General features: G+C 47.5%; 1 protein-coding gene across 1 annotated transcript in view; it reads right to left on the bottom strand.

The window, feature by feature from the left end:
• Nucleotides 1–9284, bottom strand: part of ZNF366 (zinc finger protein 366) — a 17201-nt gene extending 7917 nt beyond the window's left edge. Inside the window, exons 1-2 of the mRNA XM_008570475.1 lie at nt 7951–9284; nt 4511–4702 (exon numbers count right to left, since the gene is read on the bottom strand). Of these exons, the coding sequence (XP_008568697.1) occupies nt 4511–4702; nt 7951–9282 (1524 nt within the window). The 5' untranslated portion in view covers nt 9283–9284. The remainder of the gene's footprint in view (nt 1–4510; nt 4703–7950) is intronic.
• Between the last annotated feature and the right edge of the window lie 4991 nt (nt 9285–14275).

Genomic DNA, 14275 nt, shown 5'->3' with positions numbered 1-14275 from the left:
AGCCACAGAGAGGGAGAGGTCACTGTGGGCAGAGGCGGGGGATGGCAGCGAGCAGCCACTTGGCTGGGGCCAGAGGCCCACAAAGCCAAGGAGAAGCACACCGCCATGCTCCAACCAGCCTGATATGAGCTTCAAAACCGAGATTCACCAGGAAACCTGTGTTTTCCTCTTCTGAGAGAAAAGGTCAAAGAGCTGTGGCCTGCAGCTGAGGAGAATGGCCTCTGCTAAACTGCCTTTCCCTTACATTCTCCTCTCTCTCTCTCCTTTAATAAGAAGGGTGTTCCCTTCCTCAAAGGGAGAGAGAGGGAGGGAGGGAGGGAGAGAGAGACTGTAAACTGTCCAAAAGGACCGTGAGAAAACAGGAAGCTTTGAAAAGTACAAGAGAAAGCAAGATGAAATCTATTTGCAGGCGGCCCCTGGGGACATGTGAGGCATTGTTAGGCAGGCAGCTCATACAGCTATATCCTTCCTTCTGCTGAGGAGGGCTTTGCTGCCAAAAGGCTGCTATCTGGTCACTGCCTTAACCCCCTCAATGCCAGCCTGCAAACCCTGACCCCAACACTGGGGCCTCAGAGTACCCCAACTGGTTTCTCCCCTTTTGGAGCATCAAAAAGCTTGAGGGGGAAACAGAGCCAGTTTGGCAGTGTTGGTGGAGACACTTTTCAGGGAGACCTCATCCCTCTATTAACAGCTCTGTCCCCAGTCTTTAGCCTCTGCTGCAGATGACCTGGTGATTCATAACTTAGGCAGCTCCTGGCTTCACCCATCTCAAAAGAGAATTTGTCCCGGAAATTCTGGATGGCTGCTTTTCCTGGACAGGTTTCCCAAAGACGGCAGCTGGTTCTTTGCTATCATGGAGTGCGGCCGCTACAAGGACAGTATCCAAATCAACGCCTGTGTGCTTACGCAGAATCTGGGAAGCATATTTCTGAAACATGGCTTAAGTCTACAGGCTCAGGTCTCTGGAAAAACTCCAGCTGGCTCCTAGAAGCAAGGAGTCCAGAAGTGAGCCAATAGCAAAAGAGCCCAGAAGGGCAGTAATTTTTTTATAAGGGGGGCGGGGGGGAAGAAACATAGAATGGAAACCTTTTCTCTCTTTAATTTTCCATCCTATTGTTAAAGCCTAATCCCACAGTGAGTGAACATTTCTGCCTGCTAGGGACAGCTGTTTCCACTGAGCTCAGGGCCGGAGAAAACTAGTTCATGACAGGAGGAGGGATTTATGTCAGAAAGAAATTTTAATGAGAATCCTAAGAAATTAGAATCTGTTACTAAAAGAATCTTCCTTGCTGCAAGACTTTGAGTAAAGGAGATAGTGCTAACTCTTGACGTGTGGCTGGAGCGAGGCCTGCCTCTTTTTTCCAGCCACGTCAATTGTGTGCAGGAATAACTCTTCCCTGTTACCATGAGAAAGTTCGAGTTTAGTTAGCTGGGGCTGTTCTACAACATCACCATGCAGCCAGCCAGCCAGTGATCTCGGATGACTATGAATTGCACAGCAATAAGCAAGTGGCCCTTCATCCCTCTCCCAACTCCCAAACCCCCAACAACCTCCACCCATGGCCAGATTTCCAAAAATCCAGCACAACACAGATAGGAAGCAAGGTCCACAGGACACCATCTTGAGGTGGCCCATCCCACAGTGGGATCTGAAGCTAGTTTACAAACATAAAGGGCCTTGGTACATAGCCTGTACCCTCAGACATGCGCTGAAAGTCTTTTGAGATGAAGAAGGATGATGGTACATAAAGGAGGGGGACGCTTTGCAAGAAGATGGGGACAGGGACAGGAAGAACCTGGCAGTATGCTTCTGGCACTTTCCAGGAGACAGGGAGCTCTGGGTCAAGGTAACTGAAATCTGTTCTTGTTTCAGAAATGTATAAGAATGGAGAAGGACCGCCTAATTTTGGCCAAAATGCCCTATAACATCCATTACTATTATCACAGTATGCTTCTGGCACTTTCCAGGAGACAGGGAGCTCTGGGTCAAGGTAACTGAAATCTGTCCTTGTTTCAGAAATGTATAAGAATGGAGAAGGACCACCTAATTTTGGCCAAAATGCCCTATAACATCCATTACTATTATCATTTTTTTTTTTTTGGTCTAATGATAGATACCCTCTAGGCAGCCTCCTGACTGGACTTACCCACCAGGAAGAAGTGACCTCTGAAAAAGATCAGTCCAATTCCTATGCCGAGCCCATCTCCTATTGTAAAGTACAAACTACATTGTTTCAAATCTGGCATTCCGTTTTATAAACCACTCTCTCATGGGATCTGATGGTGTGGACCAGGCATCCAGAACCCAGTCAACCCTCAATGCAGAGGTGTAATGGAGTTTTTGAACTGTAAAGCTGTCAGATGCACTTTGAGAAATGGACAGTGCACTGTCATTGGGGTGGAGGATGAGGGGCCAGTCATTGGGGAAGGAAGGGCTGAAATACCAGCCAGGATGGCTCGCTGCATCATTGGTCCAGGCTGCAGTGCACTGTGCAGTCTTCTGTGCACTGGCATGAGAGAGAACCCTCTAGATGCTCAGACACTACCTGGTCTAAGAAATCCTCCAGGCCCCTCTAGAACTGCCTCTGTACCCCTAAATCACATACAACCTGCATTGGCTCTCCCCCTGACAAATCTCTTGGTTTCAGGGATATTTTCTGCCTGGTTGTACCACTACCGCTAGACCGGAATTGATGAAGTGGAGGTGGGAGATGGCCGGATTGGACAGGGGTGGATTTTTAGAGGACAATACACTATGCTAAATAGCTCTCTTTATATTTTAACAACTTTACTCCACTACCAGTTGATAAGATAAAAAATACAGTTAATGCTTGAAACCTGAGAGTAAACTCAACTCAAGCAGTGGAGAATGGCAGAGACCTTCCTCACACTTTCATTACAGCAGACAGTAACCCTCTGTAGGAGGGAACCTCTCTGTTAACTGTGCAGTGCTCTATGGGCTCAATGAAGAAGACAAATCCAAGAAGTGCCTAAAAAGAGAAGAGATGGTCTGTGGAGTCCACGGCCTCATGCAGCCATGGCTGGCTTCACCGGTGTGCCACACAGGATCCCATATTCAAAAGGGTCATGAGTGCACTTTAATCCTCTACTTTCACCATCTTGAAATTCTTAACAATGTCTGAACAAGGGGCCTTGCCTTTCCATTTTGCACTGGGCCCTAACAATTGTGCAGCCATCCTGCGTGAAGCTTCCTGCCTCTTTAGCTTGGCTGACTCAAGATGGACATAAATTGACTTTCAAACCACTGGGAACTTGAGGAAAAGGAGGGGAAACAGAAGTGGGTGGCAGGAAAAGGCTGGAGGGAAAAGCCTCCCTCTCCCACCTCCGGACAATGCCCACACAGGTCTAGGGAAGCTCTGGTTCCTGACCCCTCACCCCGTCCAGGAGTTGCCAACACAGGAAAGAAGGCAGCTTCACAGGGGGTTCTTCAAGTGGGGGACACGCTGCAGAGGGATAAAAGCAGGATGCACGGAACCCTGCTTCAGGAATAGGGATCAACCAAGAGTATCATTCAGACCCCATCAGACGTGCAGTAACAGAGGGCAGGAAGACTTCCTTTTCAAGAAGAAGGGCTATGGTGATATCTGAATGTGGTAATTTCCCTCTTCTTCCCCCTCAGCCCTCTCCTCCTGACTGGGATGACACTTACCAGTACATTCAAATCCTTCTCATTTTAGAAGTGGAGGAGGAAAACGATGTTGGGGGTGGGGACAGCCTTGGGAAGCCCAAGCATTTGTGACTAACACCAGTCAGTACCTTGGGCTTTACCAATCTCCAACTCACACATTTTCTCAGCTGATAAAATAAAAACCCAACCAAGTTAATCTGACACAGAGATTTTAACAAAGATGCTCAATCCCTGTGCAATATGGTACTTAGGAGTAAGTGAAAAACATTTCAGATGACTGTGCTCAGTTATTCCTCGGCCCGAGCAAGCTCTTCCGAAGTCCTCTGAAGGACTAGCTTTGGAATCCCTTTCCTCCTCTCTGGGAGGCCTGCCGTCAAATTATATGGCTCAGCCCAAATGTCAGGAGAGGAGTAGGAGAGGAGGGAGGGAAAGGGGGCTATGCTGGAAGTTTTCTCTGACTCCTTTCTGTGTACTACTCATTGACTTGTACGGGTAGAAGGGCTGCATCTGGTCTGTCCTCTCTGGAACAGGTGCTCCCCACAGCACCTTCATCCTTTAACAACCTCCTTCTCCAAAGGGGCCTTCCACCCTCAGACCTTCCCCTACCACCTGCCTCCACCCCCAGGCCCTGAAGACACAGCGAGACCAACAGGGCAGGCTCCCAGGGCTGGTGTGAGCATAGGAGATGTAGAAAGAGGGAAAGAGCGCAGATGGGACTGGGGTTGGCTGTGGACCTACTCTGAGCCTCAGTGGCCCCGTTGATGAAATGGAATAGAAGGTTCCCCGGGGACCCGCCCCCATAGGGCATTTGCTCAATCCTGGTCTTCCCTTTCCGCCCTCCTCCCAGGGCCTGCTGCCCACCTTGCATTTGAAAGGCTTCACATCAGAGTGGACGATCATGTGCGCCTTGAGGGTCTGCTTCTGCACGAAGCTCTTGTAGCAGAGGTGACACTGGTAGGCGCGGATGTTTGTGTGGATCAGCACATGTCTCTTCATGTTGGCCAGCAGGGTGAACTCCCGCCCGCAAATCCCACATTTGTGCTCCTTCACGCCCTGCAGAAGGGCGAGATTCAGAAAAGTGGTGGTGAACAGGTAACCTGCCTTCATCAGAATTACAGGCTTTCTTTTTCTCTCTGCCACATAAATCCACCAAGAGTTTGGTAGTACATGAGTTCCAAATGGTGTAGCTTTAGCCTTAGTAAAGGTGTTGATTACATAATCTTTTTTTTTTTTTTTTTCTGAAAACCGTAAACTAGTCTACGGCCATACCACCCTGAACGCGCCCGATCTTGTCTGAAAACTATAAACTAACTAGACCACTAGGGGAAAAGAAAGTCATTGCTTTTGTTGCTCCTGTTGCTGCTGGGGTTAATTCTGCATTAACAGTTCTCAGGGATTAATAGGATTTTAGTAGGAGCACTGTGGAATGACATGCGAAACGAGTCTATAATCCAGCTTTCATGATAATGAAAAAATAAAAATAAAACCTTCTAAACTGATATTATCATTTCTTATATGAAAACCAATGTCCTCTTGAGTGCTCATTAATGGACCTGAAAATCCCAGAAGAACAGCTCATATCCACACTTCTATGAATTACAGCTTGATAATCGCCCTCTCGAGTTGGTCCCCTGGGTTCCCACAGGCCATACTGACCTCTGTGTGACATGGTTATGAAGCTTCCTCTAAGCCAGCTCTCTTCTATAGAGAAATTTGGCAGGGGACAGTTTTCTGCGTTAGAAAACAGGACAGGAGGCTGTTTGTGGAGAAGTGTTTGAATACGTAAATACCAATGTCCTCAACTGAGAGCATTTCCAGGACTCAGCTTGAGTAGAGCATTAGCTAACCCTGACTCAACCATCACTTCCTCGATAAGGTCTTTTTGCAAGAAATCTTGACCCAGAATGACCTCTGCGAAGGAAAACTTAGAGAACCATGTCACCAAAACAAAGGTTATTACAGGATTAAAACAAGTTAATTAACAACTGTGCCTTATAAAATCCATAATGCCTAGTATCCCTAAGGAGGGAGGGATTCTAAACTCAGCCCTGACTCTCTTTGCCTAGATTTCTATTTCTTTAATTTGGGGCATGAAAGTACCACTCCTCAGTTCTGGTGAGCCCATGGCACTGCAGGGTGAACTCAGGTCTCTGCCCAGCTATTTACTGGCTGCATAACCTTAGACAAGTCCTGTGGCCTTTCCTGGTGAAGGCTTCTCATCTCAAGAGGAAGTGGTAGGTCACAAGAACCCTGGGGTTCTTCCCAGCTCCAACACTCTCTAATATGGACAGTTGCAGATGAGTATGGATTTATGCTAATAAAGAGATCTAGGAATCAACCTCCTTTAAAAATTAAATTTTAACGCCCTTATAAGAAGATGAATTTTTAAAATGTATTGCATATTCAAACAGTGAGTTTCAAATTATGAAATTAATGAAAAATATTTTCTTGATGGGTTTCAAAATTCACATCAGTATCTTTCTTGTCTCAAGATTTTCTCTGGGCTTGGCTATATGTATGATCCAGTGGTCCTGGGACCAAAGAGAAGTCTTTACTTATCACTGTTTTCAGAATTCTTTAAAGAGAATTCTGTGTCCAAAGTTTGATTCCCATGTGAGCTTGCCTAAAAGGCAAATGAATAGGAATTTGAACACAGCTTTGGGGCAACAAAGGAAGCTGTTGTGTCTCTGATAGGACCAGTGAAATCACAGAGAGCGAGCCTCGGGATGGTAAGGCGAGGAGGGGGTAGGGGATGGAAAAGGGGACGTCTTGACTGTAGAGTGTCCAAGACCCGTGCTGGTGTCAGATTCCTGAGTGAGGTCCCCATGCCTCCATGCCTTCATCTGCCAACTGGGAGTAGGTCTTAGAGTTGCTGAGAAGTAAATGAGGATTAAATGAAAAGTAAAGCACCTGCCATAGAGCACGTGTTCAATGAACACTACTGCTTGCTGTTTGCATTTTGTTTCCTAATTCAAATTAAACTTATTTCAGACTCCAGGTTGTTTCTCCCATTTTGACTTCATTTTCTACTATCTTACCAAATCTATTTCTTCTAAAATGCACCTTTGATTCCTTTCCCACATATGCAGGAGGCCCTGAAATAAGCAAATGGTCCCCTTTGTGGCTACGTATCAGCCTAGGTCCTTTGTTGATGGTTCCTGTACTTGGCAGGTAACTCCCCTCTGGATGGTATCTACGGGTGCTTTTTGTAGGGCAGGAGCTGTTTGTGCAGAGCCCACAAGGCAGCCACACATTCCATCTCTGCTGCAGAGCCAGAAAATGCCCAGTGTTTTGTCCTAACCTAACAAATGAAACCCATTATAGCAGCATAGAAACATTATCCCAGCTGGGCAAAGTCCTCCACTGACCTTTCAGAATGAAAGAATGTTTTAGAAATTCTTGTCAGCAGTCTTTCCTGCCGAGAAAACCACCTGAGGTCAAGGGTGTGAGGGTAGAGGTCAGTGGAGCAAAACTCCCCTCTCAAAAGCTCAAAGCAGACCCAAGTCAGCTTTGCTGGGGTAAGGTTTCAGGGATGCCACTAGGGCCTTGTTCTAGTTCAGCTTAATGACTCCAGAGCTTTGGTTATAAATTAGGCTGAACTTAGACCCTTGGGCCTGTATTTCTCCTTGAAGACCTGAGGAAGATAAAACCAACCCAAATAAAGAAGGATGCTTTCTCCAGCCTCCTACCACATAAAGCACAGGGCACTGAACCCAACTAGGTAGGGGCTCAACCTGGGGAAGCATAGGCCCTGCTGGATGGGCCAAGCCCTGCTCCCCTCAGAGCCACCTGCATGTCAAGCTGGTCTTACAGGTGGTGGAGAAAACAAACCAAAAGGTAGCCAGTGCTTCAGTAGCAAACAACCAAGAAAATTCTCTAGAAGAAGGTTTTCACTGGCATATGCCAGGCATAGAGGTGATCTAGGGTTTGAGGACACACTCATGCTAGTTCCCTTGCTGAAGTTTCTGGAAGCAAAATTCTAGGGATTCTTGGGGGCTAGGAAGCAACAGCACGACCACCATCTGTGCCCTCCATCCTTCCTCGTCCTCCCCTCCGGATGTCTGTATTATCTATTTCTAGGCCCACCGTGGACTCCAGAATGCTGACTGGGGAAAGGGCTCTCCTCATTGCCTCCAATTTAAAGGTGAGGAAGAACCTCAGGGCTCAGGCAGGAGAGCCCCTTTCCCGGGGATGCGCAGCTCCCGGGGGCCCAGGTGGGAGGTGCGCAGTCCTGGCGCCGGTGCCCAGGGCTCGGCTGGCTCTCCCCGAGACCCGCCCGGCCGCCCGGGGCCCCGCGGTACCTTGTGCGTGAGCGAGTGCTGCTTGAGGTGGTGCGGCTGCACGAACTCCATGCCGCACTCGGAGCAGATGTAGGGCCGGATGTCCCTGTGCTTCATCATGTGGTTCTGCAGCTGGCTCGGGTACTGGAAGGTCTTGTCGCACTCGGAGCAGTTGTACTGGATGGGGCCCCGGTGCGTGGTGAGGTGCCTCTTCAGCTGGGCCAGCGTGGGGAAGTCGAGGCCGCACTCCACGCAGATGTTCTCCCGGCCGCTGGCGTGCTTGGCCTCGTGCGCCTTGAGCTCGCTGGGGTAGGCGAAGCCCCGGCCACACACGCGGCAGTTGTGCGGCTTCACCTCGCTGTGCTGCATCATGTGGCGCTTCAGGTGGCTGGTCTGGGTGAAGGCCTTGTGGCACACCTGGCACTTGTGGGGCCGCGTGCCCTGGTGGGTCAGCATGTGCGTGTGCAGGTGGCTGAGCTGCTTGAAGAGCTTGCCGCAGCGGGCGCACGCGTGCGGCTTGATCCCGCTGTGGCCCAGGATGTGCGTCACCAGGTTGTACTTGGAGGTGTAGGACTTGTCGCAGGTGGGGCATTGCCAGCGCTTCTGCGCCCCGCCCACATCCACGTAGTAGCTGTCGTCGATCTGCACGTTCACGTCCACCCTCTCCACTTTCTGCTTGGTCTCCTCACTGTCCTGGGGCTCGGCTTTCCAGGGCAGCAGAGGCTCGGGGGGCTGCTTGGGCAGGAAGGTGTGCCGGCCGAAGGGGAAGGGCGAGGCCGAGGGCATGAAGAAGGGGAACACGAGGCCCGGGTGCACCTTGGGGTAGTACGGGTAGGGCGTGGGCAGGAATGGAGGGGGTGTCGGCTGGGGCCACACGGCGCTGGGCTTAATGGGCTCCTGCTTGACGGGTTTGGCCCCCAAGTGCTCCAGGGTGCGGTAGAACTGGAAGCCCACGTTGCACAGGTCGATCATCTGAGAGTCATACTTGGGGCGCGGGGGCTGCGGGAACAGCAAAGGCAGGCTCGAAGGGCCGTGGGTTTTGTTCTCCTCGGGGTGGAGGGCAAGAGCGGCTTCTTCTGCAGCGTGGCTATAGGGCATCTTTGTGGGCATGCTCTTCCGTTTCCGAGACCCACCTCCTTCAAAGACCCCAGGGAATCCGTCTAGGTCTCCTGGAGGAGGTTCATACCGAAACTGGGAGAAAGGCCCCCGGAGAGCCTCTGGGAAGGGGTGCCTTTGGGGAGCTTTCCCTCGGGAAGCCACGGGCTGCGGGCAGTGGGGAAAGGAGGGGGTACTCTTCATACCCAAGTTGAAATGCACATCCTCATCTTTGATCATCTTCATTTCCTTCTGCATCCTTGGCAAATTTCCTTTAAAGAGAAATAAACTTATTGTGTGGTTTTGTTTTTGGTTTTCTTTTATTTTGTTTTAAATCCTATTTTCCCTTAAGGGTTTTGGCTACTTATCAGTACTAATTTTTGAAGAGTAATATTTGTTTCATATTGACGCTCACTTATCCTGGGGATATTCAAAACATCACTTTTCTTTCTCCTTGCAAACCCAGTTACTAATGAGGAAAGCACTGGCCTCCTGCGGTGGCACCGTGGGGCTGAATCAAATTGGGCTACAGTGTAAATCCAGCTACAAAACCACGGGAGAGAGGTGGGGCGCGGGGGGTTGGCCGGGGAGGCAGTGGACTTGTTTGGGAAGAAACCTGAGAACTCATGTGGTCATTGTCCCATTTAAGATGAGGGTGCCAAGGCCCATAGAGATGAAGTGACATGCTCAATATACACAGCTACTCAGTGGAGGGGTCAGAACTAGGGCACATTCTGCTGCAGCTTTTCAATCTGAGATGTAATTGTATCTGCTAGTGGTGATTTCAACGTGTCTTTTAGGGTCATTTCTTCTATATGGGAACCAGTTTTCACTGCTACTCCCATATTCAGGTCTTTGCTGTTGGAGGATGGGGATATTTAAGGCCATGTAGGGGAAGAGGCTTTAATGCTTAACTCAGATGTAATATTTTCTACTGCTACTCCCATATTCAGGTCTTTGCTGTTGGAGGATGGGGATATTTAAGGCCATGTAGGAGAAGAGGCTTTAATGCTTAACTCAGATGTAATATTTTCGACATGATTATGACAAAAACCACTTTCAAGGTATGGTAAGATGTTTTAAAGTCTACACTAGGGGCCAGTATTCTGTCCTGTTTAGATCATACTAGGAGAACTGTCTTAAATTCTGATCACTAAAGAGACTGACAAAGTGAAACGTGTAGCACAAAGGAAAAATGAGAAAACGAAAGTTTAGAAACCATGAAATATAAGGGACGGTTGAAAGAATTGGATCTGTTTGACTTGAAATAGGATCTAACTTTTTTGGTTTTATTTTATTTTTTTTTTTCCTTTTTGTCTTTTTTCGTGTCCGGCAACGGATCGCAACCCTCAGTGTTGCGCCCGTACCGGACCGGGACCGGCAACGGGATCGCAACCCTTGGTGTTGCTCCCACACCTCGCTCAGCCAGTGAGTGGGAACCAGTCTGTATGTGGGATCCGAACCCTCGGCGGGAGTGCCACTGCGCTCCCAAGCGGCGCACTGTAGCAGTGCGCCACCGGGCCGGCCCTAGATGTAATATTTTCTGAGTGTTCACTCTGAGCAAGGTGTGCTGCTGAGGTGCATTGAGTGGATGAGAACAACATGATTAAGAAAAGCATTTTGGGTAACCCAGTGCTATAAAGTCATCTTGGCAATTGACACATTCTAATCTTCAACCTGAAGCCACTTCAGGGAAAAAAATCCCCAGATCATGAATCTCTAAAGCCCCACTTAGGTTTCTCCCTTCATACAGATGTCAAAATAAAGGGCAGCCTTTGGTGACTCCTGTGGTGCCTGACATTTCTCCTGCTGAGCCAGTTACTGTGCCCTGGTGACCACACCAGGCATGTCTGAAAGCGCCTGTGAGGCTGGAGTCTGCACCAGGGGCAGTTTTTCCTTTCACAGGCTCTTTGCTGTTTTTCTGTCTTCCTCACATGGATACTGATGCAATGAACAAGTGGTGACTCCACATTTCCAGTGAGAGTCTTTTCTCACCAAGTCCTCTGGGTTTGAATGGGATTGGTCCCCCTTGCTCATCAAAGGTTCCCATGGAGCCAGTTGGCCTGGCAAGGTGTAAGGCTTGACCTAGGGCCATTGGAGACAGGCTGGAAGAGGGTTCCGGACTAACATAGGGCTCTGGCCTCTGGGAATGCCTATAAAGCAGACAGTGCAGGGTGAGGGTCCCAGTGATGAGAGCTATGGTTCTTGGTGAGGCAGACGCAGTTTTCACAAGCGTCTAGATATTTTCAAATTGCATATATGTCTTCTTGAGAGGTTTGAGAACTGCAGTCCAATCAAAACAAAAATGTGCCTATTTGTTTTTGATTACCCAGTCCATATGCAGACAATCCAATTGAGGGAAAAATGTGTGTCCTTATTATATGAATATTTGGGCATTATTTAAAGCTGTTATATGAAATTGGTCAGAGAAGTAAAAAATAATATCTGTTAATATTTTCTCCATATTTCTGTGAGTGGGAAGAGAGCCTTGGCTTGTCTTTCTCTCCATGGGGTTGGGACTTAGTAATTAGGAACAAGAGTATGTGTGTCCAGTAAGTGGGAGGTCCAGCCTGCATCCAATCCTTGCTTCTCCTAAAATTCTCTCTGAAATGCTAGGTCATCTACCACTGCTGCCTTGGAGACACAGCAGTTGTGGGAAGTGAGGAGGGAAGTAGCAGAATGGAATGTCTAGCTCTGAGACCCAGAGGGGCACAGTAGGTAGGAAGATGAGATTTGTGGTGCTGCTGCTATCAGAAGGGACGATGGGGACAGCAGAGGCTCTTTGATGATTTTCTACATTTACTAGATAGTCTACTGGCTTGCCATTCAGCGGGTCCTGGATCTCTAGATCTGCATAGAGTTATAGAAGGTGTGGCCCTGGTCCAAGAATTTGTTGCATCTATAAAAATAATTGGCATTCAGGCAAGGCTAAATGTGTCTTATTGAACTGGAAGGAAAAAATGGCAGATCCTTTTTGTGGAATTTCATTTTGGCCATGGTTGGCTTTATTTTATTTTATTTTATTTTCCTTTTTGTCTTTTTTTCGTGACCGGTAACGGGATCGCAACCCTCGGTGTCGCGCCCATACCACGACCAGCAACAGGATCGCAACCCTCGGTGTCGTGCCCGCACCACGCTCAACCAGTGAGTGGACCGGTCTCTATATGGGATCCGAACCTTCAGCGCCAAGCGGCGCACTCTACCGAGTGCGCCACCGGGCTGGCCCACGGTTGGCTTTATAACCCCTTTGGAGATAAGTTCCTTTTTGCAAAAAGGCTGCTTAGACTGGGAAAGTCTCTTTCAGGCTATAAGTACCTACGGCAAACTATAGCAGAGCCTATCCAAAAGCAAACTGGTCCTCTCTGTTTTATTCCTATCTGATTAAAGGAGGCAATAATTCCTACTTCATATCAGAGAGCTTAGTTTGAGAATTACCGAAAAAGAGACATGTCAGAACATGGACCAGAACTTACTGAGTTTCTTGTGTATTTTATTAAGGTACTTGAAAATGCATGGTTAATGATGTATTGCATCTTTATACCATATGCTGTATCTTATACTGGAAAGCTACCAACTTGCAAAGGAATATTGTCACTAATTTTGAAACCAAAGGTAATTTAGTTTATGCATATTTTTATTGTCTTTGTTCAATATTTTTGTTTTTAGTTGGGAAATAATCAAATAATTGATTCATTTTAATATAGTAGGAGTATTACTCCTAATATAATGCTAATTTCAAAAGCATATTTATTTTCAGTGTTTGCATTTTTATTTTATTACCATTGACCTAGTAAAGCAAAGAAACATTGAACAGAGATAATGTGTTTTTTTAACATAAAAGGCACAAGTATGTCCCCAAATGCAGACACTTTACATATGTACATTTTAATTTCTTACCTATTTTAATGCCATAAAATTAATTTTCCCCAGTTTCTGTCTTGTGTATATGATGATTCTCCCACCTCTAAAATAGTAGTCTGTGTGCCCCATGAATAAGATCAGTAACCCAGGAGGTTTAAAAAAACATTGGGATCCATCCATGGAAATTTTTATAGACCTTTAAAAAAGCAGCCCCTTTCTGCATAAAGATCTTAAGGAGCACCGCCAGTCTTTTCAGAGGTCAAGTAGAACGAGATCTTCTTTCCCTTTGGCCTTCTTGAGATAGAAATCCGCTGTGGCTGCTGCTGGTTATTAATATCCCTGTCTTTGAACATGGGGTGGTAAGGAGAAGTCCTAGGGGAAAGTAACAACAACAAACACAAAATCCAGAAAACAAACCTGTATCGGGGATGGGAAGTGTTCAAGGGAAGATCAGGGAAAGGATGTCTTCTCAGGAGATAATTTATCTTGAAATCAATCAAGTTAAAACTCTGAGTATCCTCAGCAAAAATATTGATAGACTCCTAGAAAACTTCAATGTGTACCACCCACATACCCCCCTCTATTTTCAAAAATATATCCACAGGCTTCCATGATAGCATTAGGATTCCTACTCAGGATGCAGGAGAAGCCTGGGGACAGCAATCTGGTTAGGAGACCCAAAACATGGAGAGGCAGGGCCTGGAGGTGGGAGAGGGGGCAGCTCTAAGCCCTCCCCTGAGTCATTAATCTGTGGCTGTTGCCAGAGCCCTTGGAGAAAACCAGCAGGTTGTAAGATAGTGCCCCACCAAGATGTGTTGAAACAATAAACAAAAAGGAAGCAGCACTGAAATTTTAGAAGCAGACAGCTTTGGGATAGTGGAGAGACCATTGGTTTGGAGCCTGAAGCTCTGAGTTTGAATATTGGCTTTGTGTTAGCAGCTATGGGTGATTGGGCAAGTTAATTTTGAGGACTTGTTTTCTCATCCATGAAATGGGAGTTAGGATATCCCCATAGGGTTGTTGGAGACTTAAAATTGAGTGTGAATGAGAAAGTGCATTAAATTCTAGACAGTGTGGTGTCCTTGAGAGATAAGAAAGAGTAGGTGGGAGAGGAGGGCTGGGGGTGTGATTAGTGGATCGATGGTAGCTGACATCATCTCCACTTTTCAAGCTGAAGCCATTGGCCGCCACTGCCTGGCATCTAGGCACCTGCTTTGCAAGTTCAAAACCAAGACTTTACCCATTTACCCTGAGTTGGTCTTGTCATAGCAGTGAAGGTGAACCACACTCAAAGAGGCCAGTAGGTGTGAAGATAAACCTAGTTTAAGATACTCCCCTATCCCTTCTCTATGGCTCTCTTTCTGTCTCCATTACGGAGATGTCTTCAAGC

This window comes from Galeopterus variegatus, unplaced genomic scaffold (genome assembly GCF_000696425.1).
Source record: "Galeopterus variegatus unplaced genomic scaffold, G_variegatus-3.0.2 Scaffold605, whole genome shotgun sequence".
Classification (NCBI taxonomy): Eukaryota; Metazoa; Chordata; class Mammalia; order Dermoptera; family Cynocephalidae; genus Galeopterus; species Galeopterus variegatus.
The sequence above is the reverse complement of the archived record's forward strand: the minus strand, read 5'-3'. Positions and strand labels throughout refer to the sequence as shown.